The following is a 26,775-nucleotide window of genomic DNA, read 5'->3' as shown; positions in this document are numbered from 1 at the left end:
TTTCTGCCAAATGTTTATCTAATAGAACAAATAGGACAAAACATTGCATTAACCATCCTGCAGACTCGGTTCTTTGGATGACAGAGTAGTGTAAGCATGATGCAATTCCAGAGCTATCATGAGTTATAACAAGTCTCATACTGCATCAAAGCTTTATGAAAAAACAAACAAACAGCAACTTTAAAGCTTTGCAAATGAAAAACAAGAAAATACTCACTAATACTAGCATCCTGGGGTGAGTCCATGGCATGATCTGTTGACAGGTCAGTTTGAGCGAGGCTGCTACTCACTCTTTTGGCTGGGTAGGTGTGGATGGCTGGGACTTCCTGGTCAGAGTGACAGAGAGAGACAGAGGACTATCAGAGGAAACACCTTGCTTTTTCAACAGCAAGATGGAGAAGTGACTCTACAGGTCATCAAAACCAGCTGGCATGGCAATGTCATTACACCCTATCACACATACACACACAGACAGAAAAACACATGGTTACATACATACCTCAAATACAGTCAAAGTGACATTTAAGCTCCAGTTAGACCGAGGTACTGACATCTAGTCTCCACATATGCACAACTACACTACCAGACCCAACCTTGAACACAATTTAAACATTAAGCATTGACTGGAAAGTTAGTGTAAACAGCATTTGGTTGAATTTTAATGGAGCCACTCTCGCTCTAACTGCAAGTGCTTTCACAGGCTGCTATTGATAAGAGGTACACTGGTAAGCAGCATGTCCTTGGTGTACTCGTGCTTGTTTTTCCCCAGGAAGAATTTTGTCAAAACTTAGAAGTCAGCCACTGCAACATGCCTATTCAGTTGCAAATCATCCCCACAGAGAACAAGCACACCTGTGTCTGAGTGTGTGTATCCTTCTCTTTGCAAATGTGCGGGTGTGTTTTTTTTCATTTGCAAATCAAATATATCTCCCACAGCGGTTTTTCGACAGTACCTAGTTGGGCGTCGACACAGAAGGACAATAAACACTCTCAGCTCTACACACGTAAAAACCGTGTGAAACATATACACATGGATGCAAACCTGTGTCTGTCTTGCTTATTCTCATTTCACTGTGCTGAAGGTGTCAACCATAATTTCAGTACATGCAGCAAAGGACAAAACATTGTCCTCAAAAATCTCATTTAGCAAATCCCTGAAAGACATGCATGGCTATTTGCATATTTTCCTTCGGTATCACATACACAGACACACACCATGGGAATACAGGGATGCAAGCATAATCTCCCTCTTTCTGTCACTGCTGTTGTCCCTGGCTTGCTGAAGTAGCACTCACATCAAATAAAGCTCAAATCAGAAAGTGCAGCTCCCCAGTGCTTTAAGTTTGACTGCTGATTTTTATACTCAGTATGTTGTCTACAACACAATGATATTTTGCTCACTGGAAGATGTACTGTGCAACTGTATGCTTTAAAGGCCACTGTGTGAAAAATGTGTGCTGGTGTGATTTCCTTACTGCTGGTTGCAGGAGTGAATACCACTGAAGGAGCCATTAAACATTTACTTGTCTTGACTATCTGATGGGTTTGTTTACTCTTCAATAAACTGTGAATACATATGGTGAGCTGGTGAGAGCACTTAAACATACCAAAGTAAAGCATTCTCTGTCCTTTTATCTTAAATAGTGTACATGTGTAAACAACCAGCTGCGTGTCATACAGCTTCTCACACATCTGTTCTTGTTCCATCTTGTGGCTGGCGTTCGCTATTGTCTCTGGAGGCAGAATTGATGCAGCTTGACAATGGAGTCATTGTAATTTTTTAAGATTCCTCAAGGGTGTATCTCTGTCCCATGCATAATGCCTGGAGCTTATCAAGTTGAGAGGCCAGCAGCTTGCAGATAATTGTTTGTACATTCACAATGTAGCTAAACCTCTAGCTTCCACTGGTTCTGCTTCCACTGAGAGTTATCAACTATTACAGTTATGAGCAGTGCTTAGTGTGGAAACATTTATCCTAATGACAGATGAGCTTTCTCTTCCTAACTACGTCAGTCAACATGTGTGATATACAGAGAGTAACGCCTTACTGTAATCTGCTTACTTTTTTCAGGTAACGAGTAAAGTAAGGGATTACTATTGCAAAAACGGTAATTAGATTACCGTTGCTTTCCCGTAGGAACGTTGCGTTACTAAAACCGTGATTTTTTTTGCGAGAATGTCTCATGACAGTGACGTAAGCAAGTGCGAAGTTCGTGACAACAGCTGTGTGCAGATCAACAATAGATCATAAATCGAGTGCAGGAGAGAGTATGAGCGTGCAGTGTTTAAAGCGTGGAAGTACTGATGTTACTTTGAGTTTGATTCCATAAAAAGTGACAAAACAGAATTTATTCCATTTGACAGACTAGTTGCACAATATGGGATCAACAAGACAAGATTTTTAGAATATCAACAAATTAAATCCATAGTAAAAAAGAAATTTAACCTCAGTCAAGTTGAATTACAAACACCACTAAGTGCGGCACATTTTCTTACTCTTAAATCCCCCAAATTATTATCTAAAATATACAGAACACTTTCTAAATTAGATGAATCAATATCCCTTCCTATTGCAAAGTGGGAAGCAGATTTATCAGTCAGCTTAGACCAAAACTTCTGGTCTCAGATTTGCTTAAAAACCTTTAAATTAATTAAAAATCCCAGTCTGCAATTAATACAATACAAAATACTACATAGAGTGCACTATACAGGTCATCGGATGTTCAAGATGGGCTTTACATCTTCCAACAACTGCTCACACTGTCAAGGCAATACACCAGACAATTACATCCACGCTCTTTGGTTCTGTCCACCAGTGCAAAAGTTTTGGCGCGAGATATGTGAAGACTTATCAAAGTGTCTGAAATGTAACATTCCAACCTCCCCTTAGTGTGTTTACTGGGCAGCTTAGATAATGTCACTTCAGAAAAGAATATAGCCCATATGATTTTCACTGCCCTATGCATAGCCAAGAAAACAGTCCTCATGAACTGGAAAAATAAAAATAATCTTAATTCTAACCAATATAGAAATTATCTATTAGATTACATTAGTCTTGATACAGCCTCTGCCACCACATCAGATCAATTGCTCTGGACTCCTTTTATCAGCTCCATCACCTAGTGGGGGTGGGGGGTCATAATTTGGTCCCACCTTCACTGTTGTGATTGGTGTGGGGGTAGGGACAGGCTTAGGGCGTCGGGGGGTTCCCCAGAGGCATCTTCCTTGGGGGGCTCAACCCGAGGTAGCGGTCATGTCCAGTTGGGGGCTCTGTTGGCTCTCAGGTGACTGTTTCCTCGCGGCTGCGTGCAGCGGGGCTAGGGGAGGGTCTGTGCTGACGGACGTGGGTTACTGACCTGGTAGCCTGGCTGGCCCTGGGTGGGTCCGGGATGGGCGTGAGGTTCTGGGGGCGCTCCGTCTCTGGGCTGGGGCCCGGGCCGGGCCTCGGGGGCTTGGATCCTGGTTGGTGTGTTGCCGGGGTTGTGGGCGGGTGGGTGCATGGGGGCCCGGCCCTGGAGCAGGGTGCCGCCGGTGCGTCGAACCACCTGGGGGGCTCTTCAACTGGTGGGGGAGATGGTCACATCTTGCAGGAGCTTTCCTCTCTTCAGGAACTCTCTCTGCAGGAGGGGGAGATACAGGAGAGGTGGAGGAAGATCTCAGCCTGGGCGTTTACTGTCTTATGTAGTCTGGAAGATGAGTGGATGGTGGGGTGGGTGCAGTTTTCTCTGTGGTGGGGTTGGGTGGACTGTCCCGGGCTCTGTGGGGCCGGGAGGCGCTGCTGCACTGGGCCCCTGTCTGGATGGGCCTGGGCCCCCTTTCCCTGGCGGGTCGCGGAGTGTGGGAGTGCCTACTGGGGTCAGCGGGGGAGCTGGCCCCAGGGAGGGGTTACCTGCCCCTCCCTTCCTTCCCTCCCCATCTCCAGCTGCCTCTCTCTTCCCGCTCCACCACAACCACCCACACATGCAGGGCCTTGGAGTAGGGGTATGTCACCAGGGTGCAGAGGAGGCTACCCCCCCCCCCCCCCTCTGTCCCCTTCTGGCTGCCTCTGCCTCAATTTTATCCCACAACTTAGACATTCACATTATTCACACTCTCATTACACATACATATAGGATCTTGGGGGTGGGCACAATCACGGAGTCCAAATTACCATCAGGGTGTACACCTCACCCCTGGCGTCGTTGCCCACCTCTCAATTTTAAATACACTTAGACATTGAGGGCTATCAGGAGGGACTATGCGCTTACCTGCTGCTCCTTGGCAGGTAGCTCCATGCCCTCTTGGGTTTTAATTGCACCTTAGAACACACATGCATCAACACTACAATGAGCGAGTGGAGGGAGGTTTGGAGTCTTCTCCCACCCCCATTCTCTGCGGCCTGCTGGAGCGGGAGGGCTAGGTGGAGTTGGCCGTCCGACTGCGGTCTGGAGTGTGGGGCCTCCCTGCTGCTACGGAGTCGGGGTGGTCTGCCTCTCCCCACCGCAGGGAAAAGGGTAACACCACCTGGGTCTGGGTGCAGTTCCCCCCTCCAGGGGCAAGGGTACCTAGACCCGGTTTGTAGAGTACGCTTGGGGAGTGTGATCGTGTGTACAGCGTCTCTCTATGTCTGTCTCCACGTTGGTTGAGTGTGGAGTGAGTGCATATGAGAGCATGAGGGGGGGAATGGATGTTTGTGTCTGTGTGTGCCTGTATGTCTGTGTCTATATGTCAGGTTGGGTATCAGACGCCACCTCTCTGGGGACACCTCAGGCCCTCCAAGGTTTGGAGGCCTATCTCCACCTACCACCACTTCCCCTGCCGGTGGCGGACTCCCTCAGGTGTCGGTGTGTTGGTGGTTCTTTGTGTCTGGGGGTGGGCGTCCAGGTACACACCGGCTCACTCCTTGGCGGCCGCTTATCGGGGCCTGGAGCCTGGGGCTCGCTCGGGCCCCTTCAGGGGTGGGGTGCCCCCGGCCTCTCGGCCTGGGGCTCGGTCACTCAGGCACAGCTGGCGGCCGGCGGAGCTCACGGGCGCGTCACTGCAACTCCCCCTGACTTCTGCTCCGCGGCTGCTGAGTGAACCCTCATCTGGGACTCTCCTCAGCTCTTACTGGAACAGTGGCGCGGCTGCCCCTCTGTTGGTCTTCCATGGTTTCTTGTGTTCTGGGGGCCTCTGGATGTCTGGAGTTTTGATCTCCTCCATACCTGCTTCACACCCTGGAGGACGGGGCTGTGGCCCCCCCACACTCCCTAGCAGATCGTTACATGGAGAAACCTTTGGAATACAAGCGCGCTGATCCACACAGGTATGCACACGGGTGTTCACTGCTCGTAGACCCAAATTACACCTTTCTTGGCTGCTACTTCGAAGCACATCTGTCCTGCGTGCTGCACAACAACATTGAATATTTAGTATTTACTGCTGTTTACACTTAGCTAGATTAATACGATGGTGTTGTGTTTAGTATGTTGCTTTGTTTTTTTTTGGTTTTTTTGTCTTTTTTTGCTTGTTTTCTATTCTTCTCTCAACAGGTGATCCAGGAGATTTTTATTTTTTTTCTCCCCCCCTTTCTCACTGTCCCTCTCCCCTTCTGTTTTTCCTTTCCTTCCTCTTTCTTTCTCCCTTTCCTATCTCTCACTCATGTCTGTCCCGTCTGTAACATCTGAAAATAAAATATAATAAATAATAAAAACAAAGATCGACCAAATGGACCAATACGGCAATGCCACGATGATCCATTTGGCAAAGTAAATCCATTGGGTATCCTTGTTGGTCTTCAGACAACAATTCTGATGGCTAAAGAACCAAATGGGACAGGCGAAAAAAAAAAAAAAAAAAAAGTGACAAAAACATTAGTGTCCGTTGTGCGTGGGAAGAAAACTTCTTTTTACAGCGAAAAAAAAAACTAAACTTCCAAGCAAGCACCGAGTGCACTATGACATAATGGGAAATTCACAGAGACACTCCCGGATTCTTCCACTTACCACCGCGGCACACCTTCACCAGGGTAAACCTCCGCCTACCCAACGCCTGCTTTACAGGTGAAAATAGAGCAAAAGGACAGCTAGTCTTTGACTTTATTTATTTTCTGCTGTGTTTTACTTGCATCTATTTGAAAGAGTGAGTGTAAAAGGAAAAAATAAATAAATTATGTGCTGGAATGTGCAGAAAATAGGTTTATATATTAAACAAATTTCTTCCAGTCAGAGAATGTTGCATATAATTAAATTTAAAGTTAAAAGATTAAAACTAATAAAACAAGTTTTAAAAAGGGACTTTTCCATTTGATTACATTTTATATGATGGATTATGTAGAAAAAGTAGAATTGGGCTGAAAGATCTATCGCTTTATCACCTATTCAGGTTGTAAATCGTGTTTTTAAAAAGTAACCAAGTAACTAAGTAATTAATTACTTTTGAAAATAAGTAATCAGTAAAGTAACGGGATTACTTTTTTGGGGAAGTAATCAGTAATTAGTTACTGATTACTTTTTTCAAGTAACTTGACCAACACTGGTGATATAAGAAAGTTTTAATAACATATTTAACACATTAGTCATAAAAGCTTTAATGAGGAACTCCTGCCATGTCCAGTTTAATGGACATGGCAGGAGTTCCTGGTGGTGCCAGAGAGTTGGTGATCACTAAATACACCAAGTTTAACTTGCTGTTTTTCTTATATGCCATCTTCCTTTCTACCCCTCAGCTGTAAGAGGTTGGATGGGTGGGCAGCTATTGTGCGCACCCAACTTTGTGAATGTGATAATTCAAGAACGAGGCGAGATAGGATTTTCAAATTGAAACAATAGGTGCATCTACTACCTACTACCAAGGTCAGAGGTCACGTTTTCTGAAAGATTTGCACATATGAAAACTTATGAAAGAAGTCATCCAAGATTTTCACATTTATACCACATGTGCATCTTTAGGCGACTGAGAAGTAGCACTGGTGACTCATAGTAATTTCAATAATACTTAATCTCACTGTAGATATTAGCAGTTAATTACTCACTGAACACTCAAGCCTTTTAATTCAGTGCAGATTTTTTTCATGAACACATTTGATATGTTTTTAAATCAAGATGTATTTCTCAGCTGGTTAAAAGCCATTTGTTGTACATAGTATTATGACTAAAATCATAACACTAATCATAATTGCAAGACTGTCATTTTTTATGATTTATTAAAAAATATGTTACACATATTGAACATTAAAAATATAACGAAATGTATTTTGAAGTCAGTCTAAATGTAGCCTGCAGACAGTCTGTGATCTGAGCATTTTATGTTGAAACCTGCTCACAAATTGAGATTCAGTCATTATGCTGTCAACATTACCAAAAGTACGGAGTCTGAAATTCAGAGTCTGACTCTCTGCATACTTTCCACTGAAAATCATCTAAATCAGTCTCAGTGGGTCGACCACTGGACCAACCACCCAAAATTATCATAGACTGTGTAATGGTGCAGCAAACTGTATTTGATTCAAGTCCACTTGCATATCAGGATGGATCCAACATGGAAAAGGATAACAGAGATTCTTTATTTAAAATAGCTCATCCTCCCAAAATTATGCTGAAATTTTTCAAATCTATAAAAGCTGAGGCCTTTCTTTTAACATTTGGCTTTAGTGATAAAACATTACATTCATTAAATACTTGGAAAGCCATTCTGCATTTTTTAGTTCAGTAACTACCAATAGCAGTAACTCAGTAAAAGTGGGTTCTCCTTCCTGCCCTCCTATTTAAGATAAATATCAAGGTCTGTCACATGTTCATATTCCTAGATCCACTGGATTCAAACGGAGGGTTTGCTCTTTACTTACCTGTTGCCATGGTGAATCCTAGTATTGGACTCTGATGGAGATGGCTTTCTTTCCTTACTCATGTATCTGCTTGAACTAACCCTGATCACCTTTTTGGAATTGAAAAGTCAGTTGTTGACCTCAGAGTTAATGAACTCTTTTAAACAGAATATTGATTACAGCCAAGCCGATATGGTCTTTGACTTGGCCCGTCCAAAACCTTCTGTTTTTCCCCCCTGAAAAAGTTATTTGTTGAGTGTGTTTTCATTCTTTGCTGTATGATCAAGTTGTTCTCAAATATTTTGAATGTACTTCTCTTTAATGTAGCAGAAGACAGAAGACAAAATGATTGCATTAGGCTTCTATATTCATTCTGCTAAGACAGTCATAAATTACATCATCAATAAAAATGATTTAGTCTGTTCCAAAACGGTGAATGGACTGGTTCTTATATAGTACTCTTCTACTCTATCTGACCAGTCAAAGCACTTTATACAACTTGTCTCATTCATCCATTTACACTCATTCATGCAAATACTTTTTTTGCTTTCTCTATGAAATGCTTTCTGTCGAACATTCATACTTTAGATAGACGCATTAGAGAGCAACTTGGGATTTGTATCTTGCCCTGCAGACTGGAGCAGCCAGTTATGTTCAGTTCAGCTTTATGTATATAATGCCAAATCACAACAATGTTACACTTTTTATTGTACCCTACAATAATAGAGAGAAAACCAAGCACTTGGGCACAGTAAGGGGGGAAAAACTCTCTTTTAACAGAAAGAAACCTCCAGTAGAACTAGGCTCGCTGAGGGCCGCCATCAGCCATGACCAGTTGGGGGTGAGGAGAAGGAGACATGACAAAAGACACTGTGGAAAAATGACATTCCTTTAAACAGTGGAATGTGATTTTTCCACCCTTCCTCATTGGAGGTCGTTCATGATGTTATGGATTATTGTTTTGGGGTCTGCTTTACTTTTCATCATTAGTCTGTCAGCATTATTCCTTGGTTTGTTGAACCTGAATAGGTCCCTGGCTTATTGCTAAGTTTGTTGGATCCTTTTAATCTCTCTGTTTTGATTTTGCATGGACTCTTGTTTGTATGAGCTTCCCACCAACTCAACAAAAGTGCATTTTAAGTTTATTCTGTCAGTAATGTGTCGATTGCATGTTGTTTCTGATAACATCCTATGGTCTGAACTCCAGACATATACATAAGAAATATGAAATTATTTAATGTTTTTTCTTCACTGTACAAAACTGGTAAAGTCTCATAAAAGTGCAATATAAATTGTGATCATATATTTGTTTTCTTTGGGTGCTATCAAGATTTACAGTAAAAAGAACACATTTGTTAGCTATAGGAAATTGAATGAACTCAGAAATTTTGACCTCAGGAATTAGAAGTGAGGACTGCTGTTATCCATTTTCTGAAATACAATAACATGATGAACAGTAGCGGTGCTATAGCACAATGTCTCATGCAACTTTAACCAAGTGCTATGTAGCTTTAAGTCCCCACCATAAGTTCCCTTTGGCACAGGCTGCTACACATGAAGGAGGAAGAGGGAATAATGATAGCAGTTATATTAGGTGGGGGAGCCTCTCTGGGCATCTGACAGAGTGATAGAGTTAATAAGGGACAGGGCCTGGTGAAATCTGTCGAAATGTGGTCGGCCAGCCTGTCGCAAGAGATAATCCCTGTAGGAAAAAAAAAAAATCAGTGGATCCTCTTAAGAGTCTCAGCTAATGAAATCAGTGCTTGCCATCTGGGACCATTTCACATGTGACAGATGCTGACAAAGGGGACAGTCAGACCTGTGATGGTGAAACCATGGCAACTGGAAACACTAACACTGTGTAACCTTGCACCTTTACAGCAGTGCCTATTAGAGGGAGACACCACCTGAACATAGAGCATGTGGGGAAACTGTGAGTTCATCATCACACATGTAAGGACTCTTTACATTTTTCACTGATTCCTTCACATCTGCTGTTGACATTTATGTCCTCTAACAAGAAGTGCTCATATGATTTTAATGATGTGTCAAGACACATAGAGTCTCTTTAGATAGCTGTCCACCTCGCTCTCTTCAACAGCTATCCTCTGCCTGTCTCCATTCGATGGCATACCTTCTGTGAAAATCAACCCTTTCAAAAAGTCAGTTAAGACTGGAGTCTAAAGGTTTTACTTTTCACATCCCTGGAGAGACAGCATGGGTGTAGGGTATTGTCTCAGCTGTACCCCAGTAACAAACTGATATCATTTCAGCTTGGATGGAGTCTTAAACTGAATCACGTGGTTTTTATGTTTTCACAAAGGTCAGCTCTCCACTCCAATTTGGATTTCAACTAGGGTTTGGCTGGAGATAATTGGGCATGAACCAAGGATTAAATTAAGTTCTTGTTGGACTGTAAAACTATATCTAATGCACCATCTCCTCTATATAAAGAAATATTGTCCCTAATTGCTTAAGTTGCTAAGTCGCTTCTTTCACACCAAAAAGTCTTTTAACAAACCGCTCGAAGGTTCTATACCTTGAATCATCATTTCTGTGATAAAACTTAAACACAGTTTGACTCTTAAGAAAGACTGTCTGAAAACAAGTTTCATCACCCTGCATTACAACCCTGTCCACACACACATTGCATATGGAGACTTGGACACATTGCAAGGGAGTAGTGGGTATCCTTTCACAGTTATTGTTCCCATGTAATGTTGTGATTGTGTGCTATTTTAACTCAAATCATTATCTTTTTCTAAGCCTAACCAAATGTGAACACAATGTTAAACTAGTGCAGCTGTGAAGGAAAACCAAAACATCCACGCAGGACATTTTTTTCCTTTCAAACAGTATTTGCTCTTTGCTTCTTATTTAGTGCCATCAAAAAGTGTTGAAACAGCAAAGCCAGTTTGTTTGTGCTGCTGACTATCCCCAATGTTTTTGAAATATCTCTGATGGATTTCCCCCCTTTGCTTAGCTTTAGAATGGTAAGCTTTCATCCTAAAAACAGCTCTCTGGTCTTCATTTTGGATGCTTAATGACTAAACAGTAAGTTATATTTGACACACCTGGGTAAAAAGAAACACCTTTGATGCAAAATGTGTAGTTTTGCGTAGACATAAATAGCACAGAACAAATCTGAAAATCTGGTCAAAAGGAGTACCCTCCTGAGAACATAACCAAGATGGTGGAGGTGTAGTTGAACCTCAATCCACTGTGTTTATTTTTTTACTGTTTTCAGAGTGTTTTACTAGCTTTTAGACGTGCCAAATGATCTGAATGTATATAATGGTATTGGCAAATTTGAATTTCCATCCTCTTAATGAAAGTAAAAAAAGTAAAGATGACACAGGAAAAACATGCTTAACAATGTTATGAGTGTTGATGTTGCACACTACACTTACTCTGTTAGCAACACTTGTCTGAAATACCACAAAGACAACAAGCAGCTGATAAAAGAAGAGTCACCAAACCATAAATGAGTAATCCACGAGCTGTTGTGAGAGTAAACACATACTGTCACATTATCCAAGAAATAACTAGGATTTCTGTAATATTTTAAACAGCGTATGCTGATAATATTTCCTGATTTGAGACATTATTGTGCAAAATGTTTATCTTGTCCTGTTACAAGTAATAGTGGTCGATACAGTTTTCTCAAATCACCGTGGTTACGGTGTGCTGAAAACATCACTTTGCCAAAACTAAGAGCTGCTCTGCGCCTCTCCTGCGCCTGACTATCTCAGAAATTGCTCCAAATGTTTTTGCTGGAGTTGGTGAAGCTACAGCAGCAGTTCAGATCGATCAGGTCAGCTAGTTCGATATCAAATGTAACACATTGGAAAAGAGAGGTTATCTACCTAAACAGAACGTACTCCTTAAACTCCTTTAAATGTCTTGTTTTTGTGCTGCTCGCTGTTCGTTTCTGTCTCCCTCTTCGCTTTTGTTCTCTTCTTTTCTCAGCCCGCTTTCCCTATACTGTCCTACCTGTCATTTTTATTCACTGTTATTCTGCTTTCTTTTCTTTCTTCTTCCCTTCTTGGGGTTGTGACAGCTCTCTGGACTGCCTGAGCTGAGTATGTCAGCAGCTTACTAGTTATCTCAATTGCAACGAGGTCAGTGGTGGTCAGGATTGTGCTACAACAGCTGGGACCAGTGCTTCCAAGATCTATAAAAGCTTCCATCTCAGCAAGTATAAGGTGAGTCTCTGTGCCCTCCCCTAACTCTGCATGTGTTTCATGTCCTCTAGGTTTTAAATGAAACAGAATAGCTCATTTAAAACTTACAAAGTGCTGTACTTGTGCCTGGTTTATAGCGAGTCGGTTTAGGGGCCTGCCAAGAAAACAAGCCAGTCACACATGACTCACTGTTTGGGTACTTCAATTTATATTACAAGATTTCTTTGACGGCAAATGGTACACACATGAGTGAATCTGTGCACAAAGACATGTGCACTGTATTTACACCTACCATTCAGCCACATGCACGCTTGCTCTAATGCTCCGTACTGAGTGTTTCTGGCCGTGAAAGCTGCCTTATGGGTTTGCTGGCATAACATACAAGTGGCCGCTCTCAAACATGACTCACAAGGCTCAACAACAGAAAACAAATCACTGGTCAAGACTAAGCCAATCAGTTGCTTTGGACGTGTTTTTCTAAACATACATGAGCTTCTCCAACAAGTAAAAGCATTGATCCAGAGGTCGTTGCAGTCATTTCAAATTCTAAGGGAAAAGCTTTATAAAGCTGTCTCAATGGATATTTTGAAGCCTGGATTTGGGGGGTTGTTTTGCAGTTGCTGAAATGTGACTGAACTTACAGCTGAAGTGCAGTCTTCAGTTTAATTTTGTTCAATTTTTAGCTGTGTTACAGTTTATGGCTGGTTCACACAAGCAAAGTCAACAGGACCACAAGTGAAGTAAACACTAGAAAACATTGGTGATGATATTCCTTTATGCCAGTGAGGTTAAAAAATAAAGTGAGCTATAGTTTACTTTATGCAATTAAAAAAGAGTGCCTATTCAGTAAAAAAAGGGTAAAGCCTGCTGTTCCCTGGTGTGTTGTTGCAGCAGACCCAGATAAGAAGTAACGGGCACCACTAGACATTTGTGGGAAAGAACCCAAGCCAAGCACCAGCTATGAATATATGTTTTCCATATAAACATATATGGTAAGATATCTATCTATCTATCTATCTATCTATCTATCTATCTATCTATCTATCTATCTATCTATCTATCTATCTATCTATCTATCTATCTATCTATCTATCTATCTATCTATCTATCTATCTATCTATCTATCTATCTATCTATCTATCTATCTATCTATCTATCTATAAATAATCTTCAGGACTACAGTAGTTCTAGCAGCTTTCCGAAGGACATCCCAGAACTCTTCTTTGGATCTTGGATGCCTTTTCTTCCATTCCCCATCAAGGTTTTCCCACATTGCTTAGCCAGGGTTTGATGTCCAAGCTCTTGTGAGGCCAATCCGAGGCTGATCATGTTCCATTGTGCATTTTATAAATCCATCTGTCCAGCCATCCATCTTCTTCCGCTTGCCCTCCAGGTCGCGGGGCAGCAGCCCAAGTACAGAAGCCCAGGCCTTCCTCTACCTACCCACCTCCTCCAGGCTGGCCTGGGAACATCAAGGTGTTCCCAGGCCAGCCAAGAGATATAATCTCTCCAGCATGTCCTGGGTAGGCCCCGGGGCCTCCTCCCAGTGGGGCATGCCTCACCCAGGAGGCTCCCAGGAGGCATCCTTGTCAGTTGCCCGAACCATATCAACTGGCATATCAAAAAACCAGCCACCTTTTGGAGGAAGCCCATTTAGAGGAAGCCCATTGTATCTGTGATCTCATTCTTTCTGTCACTACCCATAGCTCATGACCATAGATGAGGGTAGGGACGTAGCTTGACCGATAAAATGAGAGCTTTGCTTTTACACTCTGCTTGCTCTTCACCACGATGGACCGGTACAGCGACCGCATCACTGCAGCAGCACCAATCCTTCTGTCGATCTCTTCTCCCGTCACTCATGAACGAGACCCCGAGATACTTGAACTCCACTACTTGGGGCAGGAACTCATCCCTGACCCGGAGTGCGTACTCCACGCTTTTGGAGGTGCTAATTTTCATTCTCACCGCTTCACACTCGGCTGCAAACCGTTCTAGAGCGATTTTATAAATCCAGGTATGCTATTACTACATTAGCAGCGTTTTTGGAATCATTGGCATGCTGGAAAATATAGCAACTGCCAAACAGATGCTTTCTAGATGGTGTTGCATGATAGATCAAAATCTGACATTTTTCTATATACTTGCTTCCATTAATTTTGACGACGAAGATTTATGCTTTAACGATTCATGAAAAAAAATCATTTCAAGAGAAATGAGGGGTGACTCGAGACTTTTGCGAGTAAATAGTTTCTGTAGTTGTTGTATTGTTTAACACACTAAAATTATAATATAATTTCAGTTTTAACAATTTTCAGATCACAGCTCTGCAACAGACTGCTGACCAGTTAGAGCGTACCCTGCCTTTTGCCCTATGACAGCTGGGATAGGGTCCAGCCATACCCCATGAGCGTGAACTGGACAGGTGGTTAAGAAAAGAGACAGATGGATGTTAAAAGGGCAACAATATATTTTACATACTTTGCTTTCCCTCTCTTTGAATGTTTATTTATTTATTTATTTATTTTTTAACAAATAATTGTACTTTCACCTGATGTTTTGGGATATTCTACCCTACTTTGCTTAAATGCTCATAAAAGTATCATGTATATATCTGAGAAAATCTTACCTTCCTCCCAATCAGCTAGTCAGATTTCAGATCTACACGATTTCAAGTAGTGGGTCAATACAAGTGATTGATAAAAGGTGTTACAAGCAATTTATATAACTTAAAAAAAGAAAAAAATCACCTAAACTCTCAAAGTCATACTGAAATAAAACTGCATTCAACTAAATAGGCGAGATATTGTCTGAAAAACAAATAAACCGTTCCCTGTGTTAAAATGGAATATTTTGATGATCTATCTATCCATACTGACACCGTCTTTATGTGGGTATATGTGACTTTTTGGTTCCAACAATTTATTTTTTTGAGCACATCTTATAGAGAAGTTCGTCACTATTGCTTTGTTAATTATGTTTATCAAGCCAAAGAAAAACAACTGTGCTCAAAAGAGCCAGAAGAGAGTGGGCAGGTTGAGTATACTGCCAGGACTTTGTGTTCAGCAAAGTAATTGACAACACTTCTCAAATTCAAAGTCTGAAAGATGAAGTTCTGATGGGTAAGCAGTTTGTGTTTTGTTTTTTGTTCTTTCATTTTGTTCATACAGAAATGTTCCACTGTTTCAATAGCTTGTAGGACGGCTATACGAATTTCTGAAGGCATCTTTTAGAGCATTTTTATTCTTGAGTGTCAGGAAAATTGATAGTGACCAGAGAAATTTGAATACTCAATTTAGCTATACTAAAATAATATTTTTAAAAAAGGAAACTTTCATAAAACCTGGCAGTGTACAAAGTCACTTTCCACTGATCCCTGATCCCTGGGCCACCATGGTTCATCAAAACAAAAAGCGTCACTCATGAATAGCAGATCTTAGCAGCATGTTACCAGTCAAGATTTATGGCCAGAGGAAGAAATGCTAAGAGATGATAACTAGAGAAAACCAGGATAAATGAGAACAGCATCTCAAAACAATTCCTATGCAGCCAATTCAAGAAATTCCCAAGATTAAGACAGACTGTCTAAAGGTGGGAAGATTGTGTGAAAGACAACCTCCAATGCTTAGCCATCAGCAGCTGGAAATAGTACCAAGGGACAGCAGATGGAGACAATTAGTGTGAGAAATGCAAAAAAGCAGCTCCATGCCAAGACAGGTTGCCAACAGTGCCACAGAGTTCCCCGTTCTCAGATCTGACAGGGATTGGATTGAACTTTATTATTATCTAGTTAGTGAATCCAAAAGGATGCCAAACAAAACAAATGATACCATCTGTTAAAGAAACTACACATTAAACTCATGTGTGTTTGCCATACAGGTACAGTGTTGTAAAATTAGTGTGTCAGCATGCTGATGTTTAAAGGATCAAAATATCCATCAGGACATGTGCATTAAATGTATGGAACATCAACAGTTGCTGAGACATTTTAGGACATACTTCTCCTAAAATAAGTCCAACATGAATTTTTTTGAGAACTACTTAAAAGCATTGATAGATTAAATAATAGGAAAGTATGTGTGCATGTTTCCAGCCAATATGTACACTGATTACCTGACTGCAGTATGTGTGGGTACATACACGTTTACCAAAATGTCTTGTACACAAGATTAAGACTGATTGTTCAATCAGCATCTAAATGATTTTTAACTGGAATCCTTCCAATCTCATAAAATGATGTTCTCGAAAAGTCCTGATAAACAGGTTTGTTCAATTTTTATATTGACAGAGTCAGGTATCGAATATGAGTCGAAATAATAATTACGTTTTTCTAATAACTTGAAGGCAGGTGTATTCTTTGTCTGCATAAGTGTTTCTCTGGCAACTCCTTCCCTTGAAAACACTAGTTTTGAAATCTCCTCTTAAATCGAAATTGTACAAATGTTCAAAATGCCTGATGTCCTTGTTCATTTGGTCTCCAATGAAAACAAAGGAGCATCAATGGAGTCTTCAAATGACGTTTGCTGCACTTCATCTAAGATGTACCCGACTCTGCCGCGCTGGCTTAGCTCAGTCGGGTGAGCAGGCGACCATATGCCACATAGCTGTCTACTTGGGGTGTATCTATCCAGTAAAGTCAGTTAAAATGCCCCCCAACCCACCCAAAAAAAAGAAGATGTACCTGAATCAGCTGTACATTGTTTTGAAGACAGAAAAACAAATGGCAGGAAGATCTTGTAGACTTTCTGAGATATTACTGGTCCCTTTAGGGATATAATGCCTGTCCTTTGATTTTCAGATGGCCTTCATCTATTGCTTTCTCCTTTTTAGTTAAAGAACACCATTCCCATCAGTCCCTCTTTCTTTCTTTCTCTTCTCTTTGACTGCTGCTTTCTTTTCACCAGTGCTTTTGTCTCGGTGTCATAAGTGTTCCCTTTTGCAATCTGCAAGAGGTATGAAAACAATTTATTTTATTTTCTATCCTCTATAACTGTCCTCATCCTGATGAAAGGGAGGCACAGTGAAAACCACCCACATTAATATTTCAGGCACTCATGGGCAAAAATGGGCACAAAGCAGACATGGTCCAGAAACAGAGTGAGAGGAGGGAGGGCTGAAGAAGAGCACCAAAAAAAGGCAGAAGAGAGTGAGTGAAAAAGTAAATCATAGACTGAGAATGGCACCGCATGGAACATAAAAACATTGGATGAACAACAGAAAAGAGAACGGAGGGGGCAGAGAAGGAGACCACAGGGGTCTGGTTTGTAATAATGATTGAAGTTTTTCCACCAGGGCCAGCTGGGACCAAAAAGCTTAAGTAAAAGGCAAACACACAGACTTGCTCATAGTGAAACGCTAGAGGTGGACAACTGTAAAATTGAAAGATTTTGAGAGACAGGCAAGGGAAATAATGCAGTAAAAAAGAAGAAAGGATACACAGACATGTAATAAATAAAACATGGACCAAATGATCGTCATTCATGATGACAGAACAGACTGCAACATGCTGGTATTTTCAGATTGGAGCTTTCTGGTTTGATATATGAGGAAAGGGCACATTCAGTTATATTGCTGCTCTGGTTGCAGCATATGCTTCATTTTTCTCTCTGGAAGTTATTTTGACACAAAACTTCAGTGGTGTGTTTTCATCCCATCCTGTGTTGTTGTTTTTTTTTTGGGGGGGGGGGGGTTATTCTACATGATGCAACATTAAGTCAGAGTTTTCCCTCTGCAGTATTTGCGGTCGGGTCCTGTCAAAATTTTCTTCCTCACTGTCTGCCTGATGTGCAGAACTTCTTAAATTATTTATTTTTTTAAATTCTTTTAAGCTTCTATTTTTTTCACTCAGCAAGATAAAAACAGGATGAGACATTTTTTGGAATAATCACTTTGTATATTTTGTGACACATTCTGTCTTATTTTCTAAGTACTACAGTAAGATTAATGTGGATATTACTGACTGGATTGGTACTACAGAACCTTTCTACTACAAGTGTCAGTCACTTTCATGTAACATTCACAGACAATTCAATGGCTGCATCAGGGGCGCCAGTTCAGTATCTGCAAAGATTGCTACAGCTGGGGATCAATTCACCAGCTTTCCAATGGGTAGATGACCTACTCTACCACCTGAGCCACAGCCATCACAACAGAACAGATGAGATCATTGAGATGATGATATGAGAACAGATGAACTATTAAGTTCAATGAAATTGTAAAAGTAAGGGTGTAACTAATGAGCGAGACTCCGCTGAGGTTCATTAGCTTGTAAACTTAGCTTATTTAGCCAGACCGTACATTCACAAGACAATTTGTAATACAACAGCCAAAGTCCCTGGGTCAAACCCAGGCTGCTGCATTGAGCTTTGTGGCATATGGTAATCAACTCAGAGAGTTAAACTGTCACCAAACGGCACAAATTTTGAACTGGACACAAAACTGACAGAAAAATTAAAAACAACACTGGGTTGTTAAATGATTTGCTGGTTACTACAAAGTCTTTTTCTTTGTTCTTTTAAGAAGTGGATCCAAAAATTAAGTTATTATTTCTTTGTCCCATTAATATACATTAATGGGACAAAGAAATAATAACTTAATTTTCCCAACACAACAGGAAAGCTTTGGAAATTAATAAAAAACCTCTTTGATGAAATTATAGATTTTCATTCATTTTTTAAAAAGAAATTGTTTTTAAATGTAATGTAATGTAAAGAGTCAAGCCACAAGGCCTTTTTCTTGATAGATCTATAAAAGATATATAAAAGGGAGTTTTTCCTTCCCACTGTTGCCAAAGTGCTTGCTCATCGGTGGTCAGATGATTGTTGGGTTTTTCTCTGTATGTATTATTGTAGGGTCTACCTTAGAATATAAAGCACCTTGAGGCGACTGTTGTTGTGATTTGACGGTGTATAAATAAAATTGAATTTAACTGAAATTGAATTTAATAGATAAGACACTAGGAGAATGGTGGATAGCAACTATAAAGTTGCATATTGTGAGACTGTACATTGTAGATCCAAATTTTACCAGTTAGGATTCTCCATAAACGCCTGTCATCTATGGAGCACACACCAACTGAAATTAAATTACACAGAGATGAAATATTTTACAGTAAATGCCAAAGATCTGCAAATCAGATTTAAAGCCCTTTTAATGAATTATACACATAATTTTTTTCGAATTTTTTATCATAACATATTTGAATTTGTATCGTCTTATGTATATTTAATTGTTACTGCGGATTTTTCCCCATTTTTTTTTTATTGTTGGTAGTTTCATGTCTATAATGTATGTTACTCAATACCATAAAATGTTATTTTTTTGTTTGTTGTGGATGCAAAAACCCACAACACACAAGGACAATGGTTAGTTACTAGCAACAGATAATAAGCTCTCTTTGGAACACCTGCAAAAAACATTGTTTTGGAACTCTTGGAACTTTTATTTGATAGGAACGAGTCTCACACCCAGCTTTTTACAAACTGCCATTTGGGCGGGACTCTTGGCCAAATATTCTCTGTAGAAATGTTTGCCTGACTCCTGGTGCCAATGTAAGAGGTTTTCCTTTGAACATGTAATTAACATGAAGATTTATTTCTCTTTTATCTCAAACCATGATATTTTCCATTCCCTAACTAAAAAGCCACTAAAAATATAAGCCAAAACTGCCCACTTAAACCAGTGTTGAGCTTGTGTCTTTTGGTGAAGGTCTGGTGCTGCCATCCCACACACAGCCCAGTGTGGACTTTGGTGGGTTTTTATATTTTCTCATCTGACAATACTTTTCTGTTGTGCTGCTGCCAAAAGGGTATCCATTGAGAAGCACTTATGATCTAGTGTTAGTATGTCACAACCTGGGAATGGTAATGTGTGGAACAGGAAGTGGAACAAAAGAGTAACTCAAGTTTTATTTACATGATTCAAATACTGTGGTAGACACAAGTTTGCTATGAGCTGTTTACTGTTAGCTTGTCACTTCCACAGCTGGTCTGTCACATGTCTTTTTATCTACTTAACCTTTATTTATATGGTAAATGGTCTGGTTCTTATATAGCACTTTTCTACTCTATCTGAGCATTCAAAGAGCTTTACACAACATCATTGTACACCAGCACTTCCTTATCTATGCTTTTTTCTAAGTTCTTCCTATCGAATTAGATGTCTCATTCTAATTCACATGCATTCATACTGCAATGGATGCATCAGAGTAACATGGGGTTAATATCTTGCCCAACTTGGCATGCAGACTGGAGCAGGGCTGGGATCAAACCACCAGCATTCCGGTTAGTAGGTGATCTGCTCTACACGTGTCAGTGTGTAAGCCAATCTAAAAAGAAAAAGCCAGGGTTTCCAGGGAATTGCATGTAAACTGTGTGCAACTCATTACTACTTTTTAGTCACCAAACTAGGTTGACAGCTAACCCACTGATTAGCTCTGAGGGCTCCTGCTTCCTTATCCCTTTCCAATAAATCTTAATTAAATGAAATGATGTCAATTCCAAAAACAATACCTGGGGGAATGGGGCGGAGGTTGGGACACAGACACAGACACACACAAAAGCTCCAAAAAAATTGTGGGGACTAATGTGACTGATTAGAGCTAACATGTCCTGGCTGCTGGCAGAGAAAGTCCTAAGAGTAGGCACCAAGCTTCAACAAACAAATCTGAATTGCAGACAAATTGCACTCTGCTGCCCCCAATGCAAACCGCTAGCTGTACATTAGGGTGTGGGTAATTTAGCATCCAGTTCCAACAGTTATTAGCTAGTATCACTGTGGGATGGAAGCCATAAGAAAAGACTTATGGCTCACAGAGACTTAGCTGGGAAACAAATCTGTATGTTTACATACATTATAGAAGAATAAATACAGGTAACCCGGCAGTTATAGGTCATTACAGTTTTTCTCAGTCGCTTTGGTGCGTTTCTCAGATCAGAATTGAAATTCTCATAACTATTAGTTCAACCTCCACAACACTCAGTCATTTGTGCACATCATAGTAGCAATTTCTCCTCTCTCTGAACAAACTGCAAATGATTTTGGACATGAATCAGTTGCTTCCATACATTTCCCTGCTGCTTTCTGACATTTCCATTTGCTTATGTCATGTCAGTCAAAAGTAATCATACCTATGGATGCTGAATACTCGTTCCCAATAAAACTAATAGTCATACATCCATTGCTTGAGTCATCACACACAAAATTGTTGAACTAGTTATCACATGCCAAATATTGGCCATCTGTCAAGCAAATCCTATACCTTTCTGTATCATTGTTCCTGGAAATGTCTCCGAAATTGAACAATTGATCTCAGGTGAATTACAGCTGTCACTCATGAGGAGGCGTGTGAAAGTTTAGTTGTAACCAATGACAAACAACTTGTTCACTGTCAATTATGGATGAATCCTGTGAATCCCCAATTGGCAAGCATATATAAACTGCGCAGGAGCTAGTGTGTACCATTTCTACACTTCTGTGACACAAAATGGAAGGTCAGCACCGTGGAAGAGGGGTGAGGATGCGGGGAGGAAGGGGAAGGGGAAGAGGGAGAAGAGGCAGATATAGGCGGATTCCTAATGAAATAAGGGCTACAATTGTGGACCATGTTGTCAATCACGGCCTCACCATGGAGGAGGCTGGTCGAAGGGTGCAACCCAATATTGGAAGAACTACTGTCAGTTCAATCATTCAAACATTCCGTAGGGAAAACAGGTATGCAAACAGTAATACACTGTACTGTACTGTGCCATCTCAGACACATCACATGTTACTGTACTGTATTCCCAAGACTCCCATAACATCTACAGTGACTTTACTGCACATTTCAGATGGCTGTACAGGTAGGCCATAGTGCTGTCGTCAGCATTTTCAGGTGTCACCAATTGTTTTTGCAATGGGAAACACTGGAATTATAAACTGTCATAGTGGAAACATGACAATGCCATTTGACTATCTTGTTCATAAAGATGGTGTCAAGACTTTTCATTTTGATGGCACTGACAGTTTCATTGACATGGATACTTGCTTTTGAGGTATGGATAATCAATTCTGTGCATGTGACGTGCTTTTGCAGGCTATCCACTAGGTTTTGCAGTTTGCACTAATTGTTTTGGGAAATGCACTAACTGCTGTGCAAATGTTAATGGTGTTCTGAGGAACGCACCAAAGCGACTGAGAAAAACTGTAAATCACATTAAAAAGTGATTATAAGATGTATGTTCCTATATTTGTTTGTAGGTCTTTGACTATGGGTGACACCGAGATTGTGGAGGTTCAACCTACACAGATGCCAAGACACTCACTTTCTTCCATTTCTCTGAAAAAGATCATAGTGTCAGTGATTGGTTGAAAAGTCATCTTAAACACAAAAAGGGAGAGACAGCAGAGTTCACCATGAAGAAAAACTGGAAAAAAACAAAACCTTTATAAAGTCATGGATGAGAAACGCAGACAAAAGCTTCAGTGAATATTTATCAGTGATTTTAACACTCAGTTTTACTTCAGCGTGTTCATAATTCCACAGCGAAAGAAATATTCTGCTCCCTAGAGCACAACACCAGGGAGCAGAATAAAATTCAAAAATAAATTCAAAAAAGTAAAAAGTAAATCTTAAATCAAATTGAATTCAGAGAGGCAGAGGTCGTACGTACGCAGGAAGGCAGTGGGAGTCAGTCTAGCAAAGAACAGGTGAAACGCGTAACTCCAAAGGTCCACAAGGTCATACAGAAGAAAGCCAAGTAAACAAAGAAAGTAAATGATGGTTGGACTTATTGGAAAAAAGTGTTTCTCACAGAACACAGGTGAGACTAATGAGGGCAGGGTATAAAGATATTATCATCACGGATACCAAAACTAAACAGGAAATGACTTGACGGAAACCCAGCAACTATAAAGTAGTTCTTTGTATGTTACCAATTCTTTTCTACAAAAGAGGCTAAGCTAAAGGATCATTAAAAGAAGCACAACAAGAACAAGAGTCTCTGCAAAGCACTGCCATGAGTGCACTCATGCTGTGTATGCATTCATACAGTATGTAGTCACCATTTAGTCTCTCTGTCTCTTGGCCAGCAGAAATCTTTATTCTGCAATCAAGGCTTTTCTCCCCTGAATGTCAGTGTTCTCTAACTCGAGCTGAAACCTGACAAGCATCCGCTCGTGTCCAAAGAGAAAAAGATGTAGGGAAATGAAAAAAAAAAAACCTTGTTATGTCAGTGATTGTGCACCCCTGAAGTGGGCCCTGATGAAGCTAATCATTATTGAAACATGAATATAATTTGTTAATCAGACTGCTAAAATATGAACTCACTCATTTGAAATCTCTTTCAACTCCCACCCACCCCCACTGATTCCCTCTGAATCTTTATTGCTCCCTATCCATCTTCATCTTCCGTACCCTCTGCCTGCCCCTCCCATGCACTCTCGCAGTCCTCTCTTTCACAATATGGCCCCATGCTCGCTGAATGTAAATCATATTTCAGTCTCTTTCATCAGGCGCCTGGCTCTCTAAATGTTCACTGAGCAATTCCAACATAACCAGGCACTACTATTTATACATGTCGACTTCCAAAGAGGCTTGGGATCTGTGTCTGTTTTCAGGCTCCCCCAAATATAAATTAAACCATGTAAATGACATAGGCTACATGCCTAGGTCATATTTTGGGGATTTAAGTCTATAATTATGTGAGCGAGTCACACAAGATCATGTAGATGAGCAAACTGACTGCTATATTAAAACAAGAGTCACCTAAGCTCCGTGCATATGGGCTTTCTCAACAGTAGGTGGGCTGATTTTAATTTTGCCTTCCTTGGTTGGTGATTTTAATCCAGTCTAGAGACTATGTGTAAGGAAGGAATTTTCATCCCTCCTGGAGTAATAATTACAGACAAAATTACCTTCTGTTTTTCAGCAAACCCCCTTGCCCCCCTGTAATTTTAATTACATCCGTGAGTAGGGGTTTTTGTTTGTTTTTCCTCCACAGATCTGTTCCTTCTTCCACATGATATCCATACGCTGTGGAATTTGGATTTTGTATGAAAATAGAAAAAAAATATCTCGCCAGTCTATCAGAATCACTCCTGTAAACAAAATAAGAATGTTAGGTACAGTACATTCGTTACCACTAATTCAAAAGGACTCTTATGTTATTTGTTATTAATCTCTGTCTCTCTTCCACAGCATGTCTTTTATCCTGTCTTTCTTCTCTCACCCCAACCGGTCGTGGCAGATGGCCACCCCTCCCTGAGCCTGGTGCTGCTGGAGGTTTCTTCCTGTTAAAAGGGAGTTTTTCCTTCCCACTGTCGCCAAAGTGCTTGCTCATAGGGGGTCATATGATAGTTGGTTTTTCTCTGTACGTATTATTGTAGGGTCTACCTTACAATATAAAGTGCATTGAGGTGACTGCTGTTGTTATTTGGCACTGTATAAATACAATTGAATTGAATTAGTGCTTATTGGCCATTCTAGTAGTGTGTAGTAGGGATAGTCTTCTGAGCCTTTTGATTGAGTGCTGAGAGATTATTTGTTTGGCCACTTAAAAAGATAATATTAATTTTCTGATAGGGTTATTGCAGTTGTAAAGACTAATGATGCATTTTTTCCACTTCTTCCCTTTCATGTTAAGAGTTTAAATGAACATCTACCAAATACAAGTCTGACACTTGGAATAAATTCCAGATCCTTTATCTGCTTAATTTGTCATGAAATAATGAGAGAACGAGCCTCACCTGGGCATCAAACCATTTGCCAGTCAACTGTCCAATTATTCTCTAAAAACTGAAGAGTGTCTTTAAAAAAAATTATTTAAACCCCTTGAATTTAAACTGAAATTCTGCCCTTGTGAAATCAGTCACTACCACAACCAGCTGTTTCTTTCACATGCATCAATCAACACTTTACAAACATAATAGCACAAAGGTTGCATTATATAATAGTATCAGCATCTCTGCAAGAAAAAGAAAAACTCAAATACAACCTGGGTTTTTTGAGGTTGTCCTACAGATGGAGTGTCCTACGTGTTATACATACTTGTGCAGATTTATATTTTTTGAAAGTAAGTAAAAAAAAATCTTAGTTTTGTTTCCCTTTAAACTAACAGAAGATATACTGACTATAAACGTCTACTACTTGTAAGCATGGCCATGTTTGCCATTATATTTGTCGTTTATATTTTCCAGTCAAAGATTTCGTGTGACTAAGTATAGATTTACAGAGCTGTTAGCATAGCTATGGCTTAACTGTAACCTCCTCTTTATTCTCTGCATTTTCAATGCTCTAGTCAACAGGTTTACAACCACCTAATTTGCATTGTGCGCCTTATCTCAGGAGCACTTCCTCTTTTGTTTCGCTATGGCAACAATGATTGGGGTATGTGCAGTGGTGCACTTGCAACGCCACACTGAATTTTTCAAAGAATGAGCCTTGAGGTCTTGGACTGTTTATCACACATGCTTTTATGGGGCTGTGCATATAATACTGGTTTAGAAAAAAAGACCATGTGAGTCACACGGAAATCTGTATGGAAAAAACAGAGAACTGGAGATATGCATTCATTTCCCACACATGGAAATTGATTATCATATATTGGAAATGTACATATGATACATTACAGTACCTATAGAAACAACCTTAACAACCACAGACTTAAATAAACAGAAAATGTTATACTTGTACACTCCATAAACAAACCAAACAACGCTAGGAAAAAGACTCCTTTGAGTCAAATAAAGCAGAGCGATTTAGAGCTTCTGTTTGGTAGCGTGTGACTATTCTCACATCCAAGCAGACAAGCAACAAACCTTCATCATCATGCAGCAAGACTAGCAACTCACACACACATGCCTGTGATGCCAGCTCCATTAAAAGATTTGAATCAGAGACAAAATAGATGCCTGGTAAAGTGTTAATGGAATTTTTACGAGCCCAATGCACTTGATAAAGACGCTAGCATCCTCATCAAGTCTGGATTGATTTCTTGCAGGGACATGTTGTGGCCCTTAGTTTATTTAATATTTAATTAAGTGCGTTTAGGTATGGTGGTGCATATTGATTGATCTCGTCTTTTTATTTTGTGGAAAATGGTTCACAATTAAGCAAAAGGCAGTCTCATTTTTCAGCTTTCAGCATGTCATCTGGCACTTTACAATGGGATTCCTAAGTGTGACAGAGTGGCAAAATCCCACTCACTTAAAAGCAGGCAAAAGACGACTTTAAAAAAGCAGCACAAATGAACTATATGAAAAGCCTAATGCATTGCTTCTTTTACTGCCTTTCATATCAAACACTCTTTGAATAAAGGTCTTTCCTCAAGAGTATATCGTGAAAGCTTTAGAGAAAATATTTCCAACTATTGCTTGAATCAGTCCAAATGTCTGAGAGTGAGTCAGTGACAGTGATGATTTAGGTTATGAAAATAAACTGGGGGAACATTCCAGACCTCTTGTGCCGCTGTCCGAATTTATGTAGACACAGTTTGAGCCAGAAACTAGAGACCATGAGACCTCTGCCTAAAAAAGCTTAGACGGCTCTCTATCTTTAACCATGTTATCCTGTTACCCAGCTGTGACCAGGATTATACCATAGTATGAAATCCTTTTAAACTCTGTTATGTTGGGTTTAAAATCCACCAGATGCATCAGAATTAAATGTTTCACCGTTTATGTAAATCCTGATAATCTGACAGCCTTAGACAAATAAAAAGGCCATTTTAAGACATCTTCTGGGATTAGGAATCAACTGTAATTAGCATAGGTGATGAGCAATTGTCTCACCATGATAACTTCCTGATTAAGACCATATTATTTATCTTCCTT

At 40.4% G+C, this 26,775-nt stretch overlaps 1 protein-coding gene across 1 annotated transcript in view; it reads right to left on the bottom strand.

Moving 5' to 3' along the window:
• Positions 1-26,775, bottom strand: part of xirp2a (xin actin binding repeat containing 2a) — an 84,050-nt gene that overhangs the window by 53,613 nt on the left and 3,662 nt on the right. The window contains exon 2 of the mRNA XM_026157815.2: positions 218-326. Coding sequence (XP_026013600.2) covers positions 218-326 — 109 coding nt within the window. The remainder of the gene's footprint in view (positions 1-217; positions 327-26,775) is intronic.

The sequence above is a fragment of the Astatotilapia calliptera genome, chromosome 23 (assembly GCF_964374335.1).
Source record: "Astatotilapia calliptera chromosome 23, fAstCal68.1, whole genome shotgun sequence".
NCBI classification, from domain to species: Eukaryota; Metazoa; Chordata; class Actinopteri; order Cichliformes; family Cichlidae; genus Astatotilapia; species Astatotilapia calliptera.
This window is presented reverse-complemented; position numbering and strand designations above follow the sequence as displayed.